At 42.9% G+C, this 15,968-nt stretch overlaps 1 protein-coding gene across 6 annotated transcripts in view; it reads left to right on the forward strand.

Moving 5' to 3' along the window:
* Positions 1-15,968, forward strand: part of RMDN1 (regulator of microtubule dynamics 1) — a 505,792-nt gene that overhangs the window by 288,765 nt on the left and 201,059 nt on the right. For 5 of the 6 annotated variants that reach the window (XM_085605329.1, XM_085605327.1, XM_085605331.1 and 2 more), the window contains 2 exons: positions 2,083-2,242; positions 10,019-10,108. In XM_085605329.1, the coding sequence (XP_085461455.1) occupies positions 2,083-2,242; positions 10,019-10,108 (250 nt within the window). The remainder of the gene's footprint in view (positions 1-2,082; positions 2,243-10,018; positions 10,109-15,968) is intronic. The other variant, XM_085605328.1, reaches the window with a different exon arrangement.

The raw sequence follows: 15,968 nt of genomic DNA on the forward strand, positions 1-15,968 counted from the left end.
AGGGATCTGTGGCATTGCAGACGTCCTCTCTCACATTCTCCAACAGGTTTTCATACAATAATTCAGACCCTAAGAATGCTTGTTTGTCTACCGTTTTGTGTATTGACACATAAGCCACTGTGACAATTACCTCTTTACTTAGGCATTGATGCCGGGAAACCATGCCTTTCCTTGAATTATGGCCTTAGTCTTTACCATACAACATTAGAAGGTGTGAGCAATTCAAAATTTGCTCTTCGAAGGTTGTTGGGATTTTCATTCTGGTGTCTTGCTTCATGAGTCATGAGAACAGGTAATCGCTAAGTGTATTTTCCTGAAAGATCCATTCTCTTTATTCTTTCCAGTAGACTCTTGCATCCATTGAGGTGGTGGGGATTGTGCTGTTTTGTAGACAATTTTTTAATTCCCCTTCTCCAATGTGGCCTCTAGCAAAATAGCAACAGATGGGCTTATCGTCACATGGTTGAGAACAGCCCCTTACCCATAGTGACTGACATCTTTGAATCTGTTGGTGCACTGGCACAGATCAAAATATGGCAACGCTTTTTCTTTAGATATACCTTTTCAAGATCTTTAGAAATATTGTGGCTCAAATCTACGGGAATTTTTTTTGAGTACTTGGCCGGTTGAGTGCAGTGGAATCTTTCAACTTTTTCTAATCCACTATGACACCACATCTTGTGTTATTGTGATAGTGGCATCAGTGACATTTCCTAATCCTACTAGTCCCATCAAATATTCTGCTAGTATCTTGAAGCACAACCACTGCACAGGAGGTGCTGAACTTGACACTGTTATCTCCTCAGCACCACCTAGGCAGAAAATTTTAAAATGTCACATACATCTTTGTGAAGAGTGAGCAGATGCAACCTCACCACATTTAGTCAGGTTTTGAGAGCCACTGTGCTCCATTCAGGTCCACATTAATCTCATGTAACACTCTCATCTAATGTGCTTAATGGGGGAGGATATTGCCAACCATATCTGGTTTATGCCTAGAAATTAGATTCTTGGGGGAGGATCATGTCTAACATATCCAGCATATAAATAGAAATAGGTGAATTGTGTCTGGGACTGGGTTCATAGATCCCATAGATCCTGAAGGGATGTCACAATAGAAACAAAGGAGTAACATATACTACATATAGAGATGAGCTTAAAGTGGAGTCCTGTGCCGCACTGCACACATGTTTTTTTCCACTCAGGCCACACTTGGCCGAGAAGTTTCAGATTCACCCAAAAAAAGTTGGTTTTCTTTCAGAAACCTGTGGATCAGCTTGAGTCTGTTGTGGATGCCTTCATGTAGTGGTAAGCTTTCTGCATGCTAACATTTCCCCCCTTTTGATTGGTGGGGATCTCCTTGAGGGGCACTGGCTGTACAGCATCAGCATCCTCATCTTTTTTCCTAGTAGAGTGTGGCTTTCTAAATGACCTGCGTCCTTTCCTTTTAAGATTAGAAGACCTGGGGATAACTCCACTTTAACCTTTTTTTCCCAAGTGATTTTCTATGATTTTTTAACTTGAAGTAAGATCTTCTAAACATACGTCTGCAGCTAACCTCCCGCTGTGCATGGCCACTGATCAGTATATGCTGAAAGTATCAGGACTTTAAGGGCCTTTGAGGCAAACAATTCTTTGTCATGTGCAGCTGTCAATGTGCCTTTTCAACGTCACTATACATGATAAAGTGAACACCTACTGTTTGATCTGTTCTTGCTTCAACTGTAACCCTTGTTGCAGAAAACGGTGGCATTTTCTGCCACAGAGTTCTGGCCTAGGAAAAAGTGGTTGAAAAACAGTCATTGAATTTCTTTAAAAAAACAGAAAAAACTAACTTGATATTTAAGACAAATCTTTATATGTATTGCTCTGTGTGCTGAGTGAACTTGAGAGATTCATCGAACTGCTTGAGAGGGTAGAAGTCAAACGACACATCAATCAGTGAGAAGTTTGCTTTTCCTTAATCATGTACTAACCATTATTGATTTTGATACCATCGCCAAATTGTTTTTTATTTAGAAAACAAGAGTAAAAAGTATTATTCGTACTGTTTACATTCACGAAAAAACCTATCTCTTTCAGCAGTGAAAATGGTGAATTACTATGGCGTTTGGCAAGAGCCGCACATGATTATTCTCTGCTGACCATCACCCCTGCCGAGAAGAAGAGACTTGTATATGAAGCTTTTGACTTTGCAAAGAAGGCATTGGACAAGGATCCATCTAACTTCGCATCTCACAAGGTCAGCACAAATACATCTAGATCTAGTCCAGAAGGATGGGCAGAGGCTGCTGTCCCACTCATTTGTGCTCTCCAAGCATGCGCTGCTGTTCGCTCATTATTTTCGCCCAATATAACATCTCAGATACAGCTGGCGGGAGGAAGAGGCAAATGAAACAAAGGAAGACCGCACATAGGAGGAGGTGAACAACAGCACACATGACAACTGGGGTTTTGCCTTGCATGCTGGGGCTATGTGTAATTTAAAAAAGTATGGAAATATTGCTATACATACTCCAGGACCTTGTGCCTCCTGCCATGGTAATTTGCGCTTTAGGTACAGATTTGCTCTATGTGTTGATTTATGCTCAAATAAAATTTGCCTTTGAGCAGTTGTTCTTAAATAGAGGAGCCCTTTTATAATGACAGGGCATGTCCTCAAAAATACCGCAAAATATGGAGGAAGTAGTGGGACTGATGTGGATTATGCAGGGAAAAAAATATTGGGCCTCTACCCAATGCCTTTGTCAAATGCTCCATAAAATTTTTACTGTATTGTATTCAATGCTATTACAATATGTTAAAATTATTATATTAAGGATTTATAAATAAAAAAATATTATGGTTCACAAGTAGATGAGTTAGAGGAAAAATAATGGTGAGAGTTGTCTAGCGATTAGAGGAAGGAGGGTTGTGAGGAGATGCTAGCTCTAAGTGGGGTTGGTTAGTGAGTGATGGGCTACAGAATTCAGTACAGCAAACTGCAATACTGAGTAACAACTTGTTAGTACAGTTTTACAAATTCTAAAATGTTTTTGCTCTTATGTCTGCATGTATTCTTTAGGTTCCACTACAGTGTGGTCAAAATACACTTATTTGGGTTGCCATAAAATACAATAAAACACATTTGCTAAATGACAAGGATTCGTGTAAAAGTAGCATTTTAAAACATCTTAATGTACTATCATAGCCATAAACCAGAGAGCATCATTAGATAAACTTTGTAAAATAGGATCAAATGTAATAAGATGTTAAACAATTAGGGCTTGGTATGTTGTCGTCTTAATATGTCAAGCTTTGTGTGTTGTCGCCTTAATGCCCTAGCAGAAAAATGTTTTTGTCAGATGGCAAACATCAAGTTTTTAGAAATGTCTGCATTTCATACTCCAGCTAGTTTTTTTGCCTGACTTCCTTCTGTGCTCTTTATCATTTAGCCAAGCCACTAAAAGGACCAGCAAGTGGCTAACACATGTAAGACAATACCTGGATTTCCCAGAAGAGATACTCCATTAATATGCAAGTTTACTAGCTAGAGTACCGAATCTTAATTTAATGTACACATTTTTTAGGTCCCACCTACACAGCGCATGCGCTGTGCTGCAAGACTATTCTTTACTATTCAGTAGGCTTACAACCCGCACATGGCACACCGTTGGTTGTTTTCGTTGTCACTCTCCTTTGCAACCTTTCGATTGCTTAGCTCCCGAAGGCTTACCTCCTTTCTTTGTGTTAGCTCCTCCCTGGAGCACAGGCCCAATACATGTGTTCTTGATCATCTTTGTTCTTCCTCGTCTTTTTGCGACACACTATTGTTTTAAATTTATTTTATAAGAATTTCGGTAGGAATACTGGCCGTGCAATGTGCTTTCACACTTTTAAAACAGGTGTACAACCTCTCTATTGCACTATACGCCACTCTACTCTAAGCCTCTCCACTCTATGCCACTCAACTCCACTCTATACAACGAAAAAGAGAGGCAACGTCTTGTAATCAATTACCTAAGAGTTACATAAATTGTTTACATAGGCCAAGACAAAAAGGCTTCAAACAGCCCAAGCTGATGTTCCTAAATTCCATCCTTTATTGTTTCTTCAACTTTTTTTTACAAAATACACCCTCCACCAAACTTTTAAAGACCTCTAGGTTCCTTGAGTTACATATACCAAATAATCATTGTTCCCCTTGATCGTTTCTTGACCTATCAAAACAATTTATGTAACTCTTATGTAATTGGTTACTATACGTTACCTTTCTTTTTTGTTGTATTATTTGTAACATTGTGATGTCTGGCAGCTGATCCACAAGAGGTGGTCAACTATTCAATGAGGTTATTTGGGGAACTTATTGGTGGTGCAGTGAGCGAGTCATTAGCTGTCTTCTCTAGTTCATGCCATCCACTCTACATTACTCTGCTCTACTCCATTCCACTCTATGCCACTCCGCTCCATTTTACCCCACTACACTCTACGCTCCTCTAAACTGTGCCAATCCACTCTAGGCCACTCTATTCCACGAGACTCTTTTCCACTCTCTGCCACTCCACTCTATGCCACTCTGCTCTATGCCACTCTACTTTATGCCACTCTACTCTATGCTGCTCCATGCCACTCCACCCAAACTAACTCTACGCCACTCCACTCTTTACCACATACTCTACACCACTCTACTCTATGCGAGTCCACTCTGAGACACTCTACTCTACATCACTCTACTCTGCTCCACTTTGTCAGTCTAGTCTACACCATTCTATACTACTACACCCCACTACACCCAATACCACTCTATGACGCTCTGTCACTCCACTCAATGCTACATACTCTATGCTACTTGACTCTATGCCACTCTACTCTGCTCCACTCCACTTTACCCCACTCTACTATAAGCTACTCTGTGCCACTCCAGCCAATACCACTCTACGCCACTTGATTTCATTCTATGCCACTCTACTCCACTCTGTTCTACCCCAATCTACTCTATGCTAATCCACGCCACTCCACCCCATGCCACTCTATGCCAATCCACTTTACGACACTCTACTCCACTCTGCGTCATTGTACTCTACACTACTCTACACCACTTCATTCCAATCCACATAATGCCATTCTGTGGCACCCTACACACTCCACTCAATGCCTCTCTACTCAGTGCCATCCCACTCTGTCACTCTACTCTATGCCAGTCTATGCCACTCCACTTTATGCCGCTTGACTGTACGCCACTCTACACCACTCTACTCCAATCTACTCCACTCTATACCACTTCACTTTACACCATTCTACTCTACGCCAATCCACTCTACTCTACACCACTCTATTCTATGCCATTCTTTTCCACTCTGTGCCACTCTGTCACACCACGCTGTTCCACTCTATACTCCTTTATGCCAGTCTACTCTATGCTACTCCACACCACTCTATAGCACTCCACGCCACTCTATGCTGCTCCACTCTACTCTAACCCACTCTACTCTGCTCCACTTTGCTCCATGTCACTCTACTCTATGCCATTCTACTCCATGCCACTCTCTGCAATGCCACTCTCTTCCACGCCACTCACTGCCTCTCCACTCCACTATATGCCAGTCTACTGTATACCATTCCACTCTGTCACTTCATGCCACTCCACTCTATGCCCTTCCATCCCACTCTCTGCTACTCTATGCCATGCCACTCTACTCTGCCACTCTACTTTATGCTACTCCAAGCCACTCCACCCAATACCACTCTACGCCACTCTGCTCTACGCAAAATACTCTACGTCATTTTACGCCACTCCACTCCACTCCACTCCACTCCACTCCACTCTACACCACTCCACTCTACACCACTCCACTCTATACCACTCAACTCTACACCACTCAACTCTACACCACTCTACTCTATGCCACTATACTCTGCTCCACTCTATGCCACTCTATTCTATGCAGCTCCAGTCCACTCCACACAATGCCACTCTACACCACTCCACCCTGTTCTACTCCACTCAGTGACAATCCACTGCATTTTACTCTACACCATCCCACTCTGTCACTCTACTCTACTCTACACCACTCTGCTCTACTCCAATCCATTCTACTCTAAGCCACTCTACTCCACACCACTTTACTCTGTGCCCCTCTACTCCACCCCACTCCATGCCTCTCCACTCTAAGGCACCCCACTTTATGACACTCTTCTTCACGCCACCCTACTACACTCTATGCCACTCCACTCCAATATATGCCAATTCACACCACTCTACCCCACTACACGCCACAATACTCCAAGCCATTCCACTCAACTCTACGTCACTCCACTCTACTCTACACCATTCCACTCTACTCTACACCACTCCATTCCACCAAATGTCATACTACACCACTCTATGCCACTCCACCTCATGCCACTCTACTCCACATAACTCCAGTCTGTTCTAGGCCACCCTACTATACACTACCCCATGCCACTCCACTCTACACCATTCTGCTCTATGCCACTCTTCTCCACTCTTTGACTTTACTTCACTCTGTGCCACTCTAAACCATGCCACTCTAATCTACACCACTCAACTTTATGATGCTCCATGCCACTCCACCCAGTACCACTCTATGGCACGCCACTCCACTTTATGGCACTCCACTCTACATCACTCTACTCTAGACCACTCCACTCTGCTCCACTCCATGCCATTCTACTCTATGCCATCCCACTCCATGCCACTCCACTCCAATATACGCCACTCCACAACACTTTACATCACTTCACATCACTCTAGGCCATTCTAATCTACTCTACGTCACTCCACTCTGTTCTACGTCGCTCCATTCCACAGAATGCCATACTACGCCACTCAATGCTACACCACTCCACATGACTCTACTGTACTCTGTGCCACTCTAAGCCTCTCCACACTATGCCACTCTACTCCACGCCACTCCATTCCATTCTAGGCCACTCTACTCTATTTCACTCTAAGCAACTCCACTCTACACTATTCCACTCCACTCCACTCCACTCCACTCTTCTCCACTCTGTCACTCTACTCCATTGTGTACCACTCTATTCTACACAAGGCAACTCTATGCTATGTCATGCCACTCCAACCAGTACAACTCTCTGGCACTCTACGCCACATACTCTACTTTAAAACACTCTGCTCTATGCCGATTCACTCAATGCCACTCCACTCTACGCCACTCCACTATACACCGCTCAATTCCACTCTATGCCATTCTACTCCATGCCACCATACTCCAGTCCCCTCCTCACAATTCCACTCTATGACACTCTACTCTGCACCACTCTACTCTATGTGGCTCCGCTCTACTCTACGGCACTTTACTCTACGCCACTATACTCTAAACCACTATACTCTAAACCTCTCTAAATCTATGCCATGCCACTCCACTCATGCCATACCACTCTACTCCACTCTACTCTTCACCACTCTCCTCTCCTCTACGCCACTCCATTCTACCCCACTCTATTCCACTCCTCTGTACTCTATGCCACTCTACACCACTTTACTTCACTCCATGCCACTCTACTCCACTCCATGCCACTTGACTCTAAGACACTCTAGTCTATGCCTCTCCACTCTACAAGAACGTACTCTATGCCACTCTAATCTATGGCACTCTCTCTATGCTACTCCAATCCAACCTACATCACTCTACACTGTACAGCACTCTACTCCACTGCATTCCACTCCACACAATGCCAATCTACTGCACCCTACATCACTCGACTCTACGACACTCTAATCCACTCTACGCCACCATATGCCACTGCACTCAATGCCACTCTATTCTATGCCGTTCCCCTTTATGGCACTCTACTCTAAGCCTCTCCATGCCTCTGTATGCTACTCTTCTCTATGCTACTATGTTCCATTCCACTCCATGCCACTGTATACCACTCTACTCTACTCTACAGCACTCCACTCTATGCCACTCCACTGTACGGCACTTTACTCCACTGCATTCCACACCACACAATGCCACTCTACTGCACCCTACGTCACTCGGCTCTACCCCACTCTACTCTACGCCACTATATGACACTGTACTCCATGCCACTCTACTCTGTCATCCCACTCTACTCTAAGCCACTGTATGCCACTCTATGCTACTCTCTTCCACTTCAGTCACTGCTACTCTACCCCACTTTTGCCACTATACGCCACTTTGATTTAAGCCATACCACTCTACTCTGTCACTCCACTCTATGCCACAGCACTTCACTCAATGCCACTCTATGTCATACTCCTTTACTCTACGACACTCCACCCCATACTGTACCACTCCTCTCTATGCCACTCTACTCCATGCCACTCCAGTCTACACCACTCCAGTCTACACCACTCCATTCTAATCTATGCCATTCTACTTCTCTTTATGCTACTCTTCTCTATTCTATGCCACTCTACTCCACTCTGTGCTACTCCATGCTATGTCACTCTACTCTACCCCACTCTACTTTATGCTACTCCACTTCACCCCAAGCCACTCTACTGCACTCTGTGCCACTCCACTATACACCACATATTATATGCCACTCCACTCTACGCTGCTATACTCTACTTTATGCCACTCTACTGTACACTTTACTCTAAATGCCACTCTACCCTACACCACTCCACTCTATGCCATTCCACTTTACTCCACTCCACGCCACTCCACTCTATGCCATCCCACTCTACATCACTCTCCCCAGCGCCATTCTCCTCTATGCCACTCCCCTGTACACCATGCCACTAATGTTTAGGCATGTTGAACAGACGTTGCTGTACAACATGGCTAAAAGACATTGGCAGAACCAATAATTCTCACGTAGGGGATGCCAATTGGCTTTGCCAATGCTTGTTTGCGGGAGCAGCTTCAATCTCATTCACCCTCAAATTTTGGTGTATCCTTTCTCAATAAGAATGCTTTGATCAGAGGTCTCTCAGGGTATTTCTTAATAGACTTGCCTATAGCCATATATTGTCTATTTTATTTTACTCTAATTCTCATTCTAGTGGAAATAGAGTATTGGCTAGACCATAACTCAGGTGTACCTATTTATTCATCCAAGTCTCGAATATATCTTAACCAGTCTAGTGACCTATCCCCAGCAAGACCCTATACCTTGTGCAGGCATTCTCCGAACTGGCTTAACTCTGCATCCCCCTGACTCATATCCAATGCACTAGTGGCCAATGTTTGGCAACAGCAGGAATATCAATTAAGCCTAAATCTATCAATAGTGGAGTAGTGTGTTTGTACGATGAAGAGGCAGAAGGTGCTTCAAAACACATTCTCTCAAGTAGATAGTATTGAGACGTCATATGCCAAGAATGATCATCACATCCATTGTTCATGATTTTTTCGTGAGGCACACAACACCGTCAACATGTACAAAAATGAGTGACCTCTTTTGGCTAAGCGGTGTATTAGTATAAATGTGGACATGTTGCAGATCCTATGTTTTGTCAGTGGATGTTTTGAAACGTGAATTACGTCTCCAGTGCAAAGAATCCGCAGAGGGTGAATGACCAGGAAAAATATTTGAGACAATTTAAGGTCTTTTCTTGGTTTGCTATTTCTTCAACAGCAGCCCACTCTTGAAAATGTACGCTCTCACTAGGATAGCTTTTGAATCACCTCTTAATGGTTAGTTTGCAGCGAAAGGAACTTACTATGCTGCAGCGGACCATAGAGGCATGCGTTCTCATTTGAAATGTGTTCTGGTATTCAGTAATAATTACACTGTCTATGACCAGAACATCCAAAATGGAAGTTCTACTGCATGTCAGCATCAGCACCATCTGTGCATGTCTAGTGAACCACTTCGGACGATAAACCTCTTCAGTTGATGTTGTAATGTTTACAGACTCCTATAGACTAGAACTATGTAAATGTCAATTTAGACCTTATACAGATTTAAATATTTTCTGCTTACAACTGAACTTCAAGTCCCCGAAAAGTATTTTTTTCAAAATCTACGTCAAATTCAGTAAACTTATGCTATCTTTTGTTGTTCTTTATTTGACTTTCAGTGGTATGCCATCTGCCTAAGTGAAATTGGAGAATATGAAGGTATCCGAGCAAAAATGGCAAACGTCTTTGAAATAAAGAAACATTTTGAGGTATTTCTATTGAGATATAGGTTGTCCAGTAAATTTAGTCTTGAGCATGTGAGCCTTGACTTCCAAATTACCACCCCAACCCCAGACTCTCAAAAGTATTTTTTGAATGAATAAGTTATCTTACTAAGACTCAATGGTATCTAGTAAAAACAGAACATTGGAATTATACTGTAACAGTAAGAGTATACATTTGTTTGATAAGAGTATTGGAAAAAATGCATGTTCTTTTATACTTGACAGTAATGGTCAAATGATTGAAAGTATGTGTATTCGGTACGCTGATGATGTATTACTGTATCAGAAAGTAACAGCAGAGAAGGACATAGTTCACTTATTTGTGAGTTTTAAGATGGGTGTTTTCGATTATTTCACACATTTTTGGTTGACTCTGGAACTGGAAATTAAGTCACTGCTTGATGCTAAACATTCATAGCAGATTAAATGGGCACAGTCTACAGACAAATCTGGAAACTACAGAGAAGAGATTTAGACTCCTGACTTAGATTGCCTACATTTTGCATTCACAGATCTGTTTTTCAGGTTCTGCATTGTTTTGTAGCAATTGGTTAGCAATTTCTGGCCCTCACAAATCCAAATAAGGTATTTGTAAAGCGCAAACTACTCACCCACAAGGGTCTCAAGGCGCTGGGCCGTCGAAAGATTTAGTGAGCTACTGCCCAGAGTCACATGGTGCTGAGCGGAGCTGCCGCCAGCCCCGGGGATGGAACCGGGAGTCCTGTGCTCTGGAGTCAGCTGCCCTGGCTTCGGCGCCACACCTCTCCCAAAAAGGCCCCAAAGGTCTCTCTGGTTAATCGTGTAAGTAGCTACTCACTTGTTTGTTTCAGACTTGTCATGATAGCATGTAGCCGCATCTTAAGCCTGAATGCAGAAAGAATATGAGGGATAGATTCACACATTGTGTCTACAAAAACCTTTAATATGAAGTCAGTTAAATCATGATTCGGGAATAGCCAGCTCTTTACTGGTTTCTTGAATTCTAGGTGACTTCTAATTCTTCTTGCTGTCTTCAGTAATGTGTCCCTGAGTATGCATGTCTTCACAGAGAAAGTGCTCACACCAATGCAGGATTTTCTAATGGGGAATGAGGAGGGTGGGGTATTTTTGGAGACTATATTGTTGAAATATTGGTCCTGCTCAGTGGATCACTCACTGTGCAATCCTTGGAGCTTAGAAGGATATTCTTATTGTGATTAGTATCTATTGTAGAACCTTGAGGACAGGAGTAATGCGGTCACATCTGCTCAGGAGTACAACTTTTCTGGCTGTGGCTTTCTGGATTTATTGTAGCTTGCTGGTTAGATATGTAGGGAGCCCAATGTAAAACCTATAGGCACAATCCAGGCACGACCGCATTAGAGCTCTTGAGGCCTGTGTCCCGTGGGAAAGGACAAAGCTGTTTTTCTGTATGCCACTTTTAGACCTCTCCGTTTTTATTCATGCAGTTTGCGAACAAGGTGCGGTGCCTTAGAGAGATTGTATCATATACTATAAAAAATGGATCTTGTCCGACAGGTTTCAGCGATGAACATGATGTCCCTTTTCAGATTAGATAACAGGTCTTAAATACATTTTGTGTTCTTTCTTTAAGATTTGCATTTGATGAGAACTTAGGATAAATGGTTGTTTGAATAACTAGTAGATGGGGTGTTCCCCAGTCGAGTAGACAGGATTTATTGTTGCTTTTCCCGGGTATAAGTTAACTAGATAGGGCTACACTGTATACCGATTTGAGAACATGGGTAAGTAAAAATGATGAAAACAAAGGTTCCCTAGGAATTCCTAACCCCCTCCTAGTGTTTTACCTTGGCCATAGTCAAAAGATCCAGTGTCTAAAATGGGAATTAATTTCTAACTTTCTCCATTGTTGTTCAAAACAGGAACACATTCAGTGATATTCCATACATTTCAAAGACTGTCTGCTCTTAAGGTATTTACATGAGATCCCAGTATTATCTTTTGACTATTTTAGTGAAAGACAATGTATACTGTAGGTTTCAAAGAACAATAAATCAGTATTGAACTGCAGTGTGACACAAGTGCTCAATGGTGAAAAGTGTATCCCAGCTCAGAGTGTGTTAAAAATTCAAGGAGAATTCCTTTATACAACCAAATTAAGGCAGAACAATGCATGATAAGAAATTTAATTAATCTCATGATTTAAGTCCATTTATGTAATTAACTTCCCAAACTTCTGGTGTCAGTCCAGTGGCCATCAACAGGACCAAAAATACACTTCAAGCACTCTCTTAACAATCCTGCGGCAAAATACCTGAGTCACTTGTGTTAGTGAATTTCATTGACCGGTAATATAGAAAACTTCAGTAAGATGGAATCATAAATGTGTTGGGATATTGTAGATTCATCTCAGCCTCCATCAGCAAAGGAAGATGGGTTCAGGTTGAGTTGAGAAAATTATTCACAGTTCCAAAGGACATATGTCACATAAGTTGGACAAGAGGCAAGGGCTGTCTGTCCTTCTCAGTGTTGAAATATATGACAGGTCAGGGATGGAGAAAAGTAGATAGAAGTGGTTGGAGTAGCAGGGTAAGGGGTGTATTGTATTGTACAGCTGTAGTAGGATGTATTTGTGAGTGGGCGGTAGAGGATGGGGTGTTGAGAGGATATTTGGTGGGTTTATGTGAGGAGCGTGTGTGGGCATAGGTAGGTGTTTGATACAAGAGTAAGCCCAGGATACCTTAGATCAGGGTTTCCAAAACTGTGGGCCACAGCCCCCTGGTGGGTCGCCAGCCGATATTTGGTGGGTCACGAAAGCCTGAAAAATAAATAAACCTGCCTTTAAGTTCTGTGTTTATCTTTAAATTTGAGTGCTTCAAAGACAGAGGCCAAATGATTTTTCTTTGTTCAACTACAAAGTAAATGAAAGGAGTTTTTAAAGTGCAGGAAAGTGGGATGTTGTGTTTTTTGCATCTCGCAACAAAATGTAGATACCTGTAAATCAACTTTATTTATTCAGCAGTCAGGTAGAGTATTTTGTTTATAATTCTGAATTGTGCTGGAAACAGTTTCCTCACAATATTATTTGTGTGCTGTGTAGTTTTATCAGTAAAACAGTATGCATGTGCAAGGGTAGAGGCCACATCAATAGAAAATCTGTGGTTTGTAAATAACTGAGCACTACCGCACAATGCTTTAATTCCATTTAAAAATTTCCCCTCCTCATGTCCATTAAAGTTGGGTGGGTCATGAAAGTTTATTGTTCTAAAAAGTGGTTGAATCTGAAAGGTTTGTGTTAGATGCAATTGTTAGGGCAGAAATTAAGGTTGATGAAAAAGCAAGGAAAGAAATGTTGGCGGTCATAGGGAGCACTAATGATGAGAGGAGAGAGGTACGGTGTGGTAGTATGTTAACAGGAGTGGAGGAATGAGGAGGAGGGTGGATAAATTCATGTGGTGTGGAGGACTTTACACAATGAAGACTCCAACACGGAGAACGAACAACCCCTCGAGCTCGCCTTAAAAAATGGGGGCACTGCCAAAAAAGGCTAAAAGGCAGATTCAAGAGATCTCCTAGAGGTGTACCTGGACTACAGAGTATGGCAAAATAATGGGGCAGATCAAAAACGCACTTTACTCTAAACTTCAAAATCAGTTGAGTGTTCTTTGATTAGGAGGTGGAATGGAAGTGTTTTCAAGATTTCACATGATTCTGCAAAATGACATTATTTTCAGAGTGTATATCCTGAGAGAATGGGAGCAGCAAGTAATGCACTTATGACAAGTATATATAGACTTTATTGATTGCTCTCCGGGCTAGTGCAACACCAATCCACTCAAGCTGTATGTAGTTTTCCTCAGGCAAATGGAGATCTAAAGACTGAGTGTAATGGATCCATCAGATAACTAAGGGAAGAACCTGACTAATTGTCTAGAGATATCCTCCTCAATTGGAAAGGGTTTAATGATTCTACCTTGGAGTGGAGGGTAGATACCTTACTGAGGGACTATGGAGTCCACCCAGGAGCACTGGAAGGGTATATAAAGTACATGTAAGAAGGTAAGAAGGGCAACCCACTGAAAGGGGATTTTGAGATTACCCCAGATAAAAGAAGGAATAATCCATGCAGGTCTTTCGAGTACCCCCAGGTTTGGAAGGAATGCAACCACTCACAGATCTGTTTTACCTACGTAAAAGAATGGGCCATGAAGGAGCCTACTGAAGGTCTATGGAGTTGAGAGAGCAGTGGAAGCAGGAGAATAGCCAGAAAATTAAAATATTCCACACCCCTCCCCCCCCCCCACTTTGAAACATGTCCCAAATGACACTAAACGAGAGGGTGAAGCAAGCAAGTCTGGCATCCATTTGGGGGTGTAGTTGCACCCTCCAAAGAAATTCTCCCAGCAATGCTGCATCTCAGTGTGCAAACTAGTATGCAAGTAATGAATCCATGGTTTGCGAGTGGAAATAAGTACATCAGACCCCAACTCTTTCAAGATGAGAATCCTGTTAATTTTGCTTTATTACTTTATTATGTTGTGAACCCCAGCCATCCTGTTACCGTGCTTCTAATAAATATATGTATATGTGCTACCTTTTGGTGGTTGCCAATATGCAGTTATAGTTAGGACCATGTTTCCATAGGCAAAATGTTTTTTGCTAAATCTTCACAAAATGTTCGACAAAAAAATGTGTCATAGGAAGTCCCGTTGTGCATGGAAAGTTTCAGGGTGATCCGTCAAGCTGGGGCACAAAAAAAGTGTTTTTTCAAGGTTCATTTCCATAGGGAATTTTGAACAAAACTACAGCACGAACTGCTGGACGGAATTACACCAAACAAGGCAGAAAGCTAGCTCTTGTTCCAGAAAATGTGCTGTTGGTTATTTGGTGTAAATCCGTTCAGTAGTTTTGGAGAAATGTAAAAAAAAAATATTTCTAGGGACCCGTAGCGGCTTGTAGTGGGAGTGCTGCGGGCGGTGGGTTGAGGCAGGAGAGGGGCATACGGCCGACCAGAGGTAAGTACATAAATATATAAATAAAACTAATTAAATTGCGTGCGCTGTAGGGATTTTACATTTGCTTTCTGCTGGTGTTAAGCAGGACGACTACCTGCAGCATGAAAGTGAACACAGCCAAGAGCCACACCGTAACACTCACAGGTGCCATAGAGTCAATGAGCATGATACACGGATACCCATGAGGGCCACAACACTCATCGCAACAACCCCACGACCGCCAACGCCCCCCCAACCCGCATCTGAGCAAGTGTGTCCATGTGGTCATTTTGTTAGCATGATGGGCACGGGCCCTGCAACATCACAGTGTGCTGTCTTCAGAGAACGTTACCATGTCACCTCAGCGTTGGCAGTGAGCCTGGAAATGTATCTATGCACGTATCCTCCAGCATGTACAAGCTGCGTGTGCTGGTCTGGTGATCAGTGCAGGGGTGTGCCTATCCGGCAAGGGGAACGGGGTGTCTCGGACATGTCTGTGTGCAAGAAGTGCGGTAAGTGTATCTCTTTGTTCTGGTGTGGCCACCACAAGGGCAGTTGATGTTGTAAAGTGGCATGCTCCACCTCCAAATGGCAGTGTCATGGTGTTATTGGAATGCCGCAGGACATGTGTGAAAAGGCATTACAATGGTGTGCCATAGGAGTGCACAGGATACAACAGCACAAAAGTGTGGGGGCTCGTGGGAGGGAGGAGCAGCTGTTAGGCAACGTAACACACAGTGAACCCGCCCATGTGCCACATGCTGGGCATCTCATCCATGATGACCAGGGTCGCAGACATCCCACAACACCCACGATCGGCCATTGTACACATCCTGTATGAATGCAGCTGGAGAAGTTACTGTAGGGATGAAAGGTTCTTTGTCTGAGCT

The sequence above is a fragment of the Triturus cristatus genome, chromosome 5_1 (genome assembly GCF_964204655.1).
Source record: "Triturus cristatus chromosome 5_1, aTriCri1.1, whole genome shotgun sequence".
In the NCBI taxonomy this organism is placed as follows: Eukaryota; Metazoa; Chordata; class Amphibia; order Caudata; family Salamandridae; genus Triturus; species Triturus cristatus.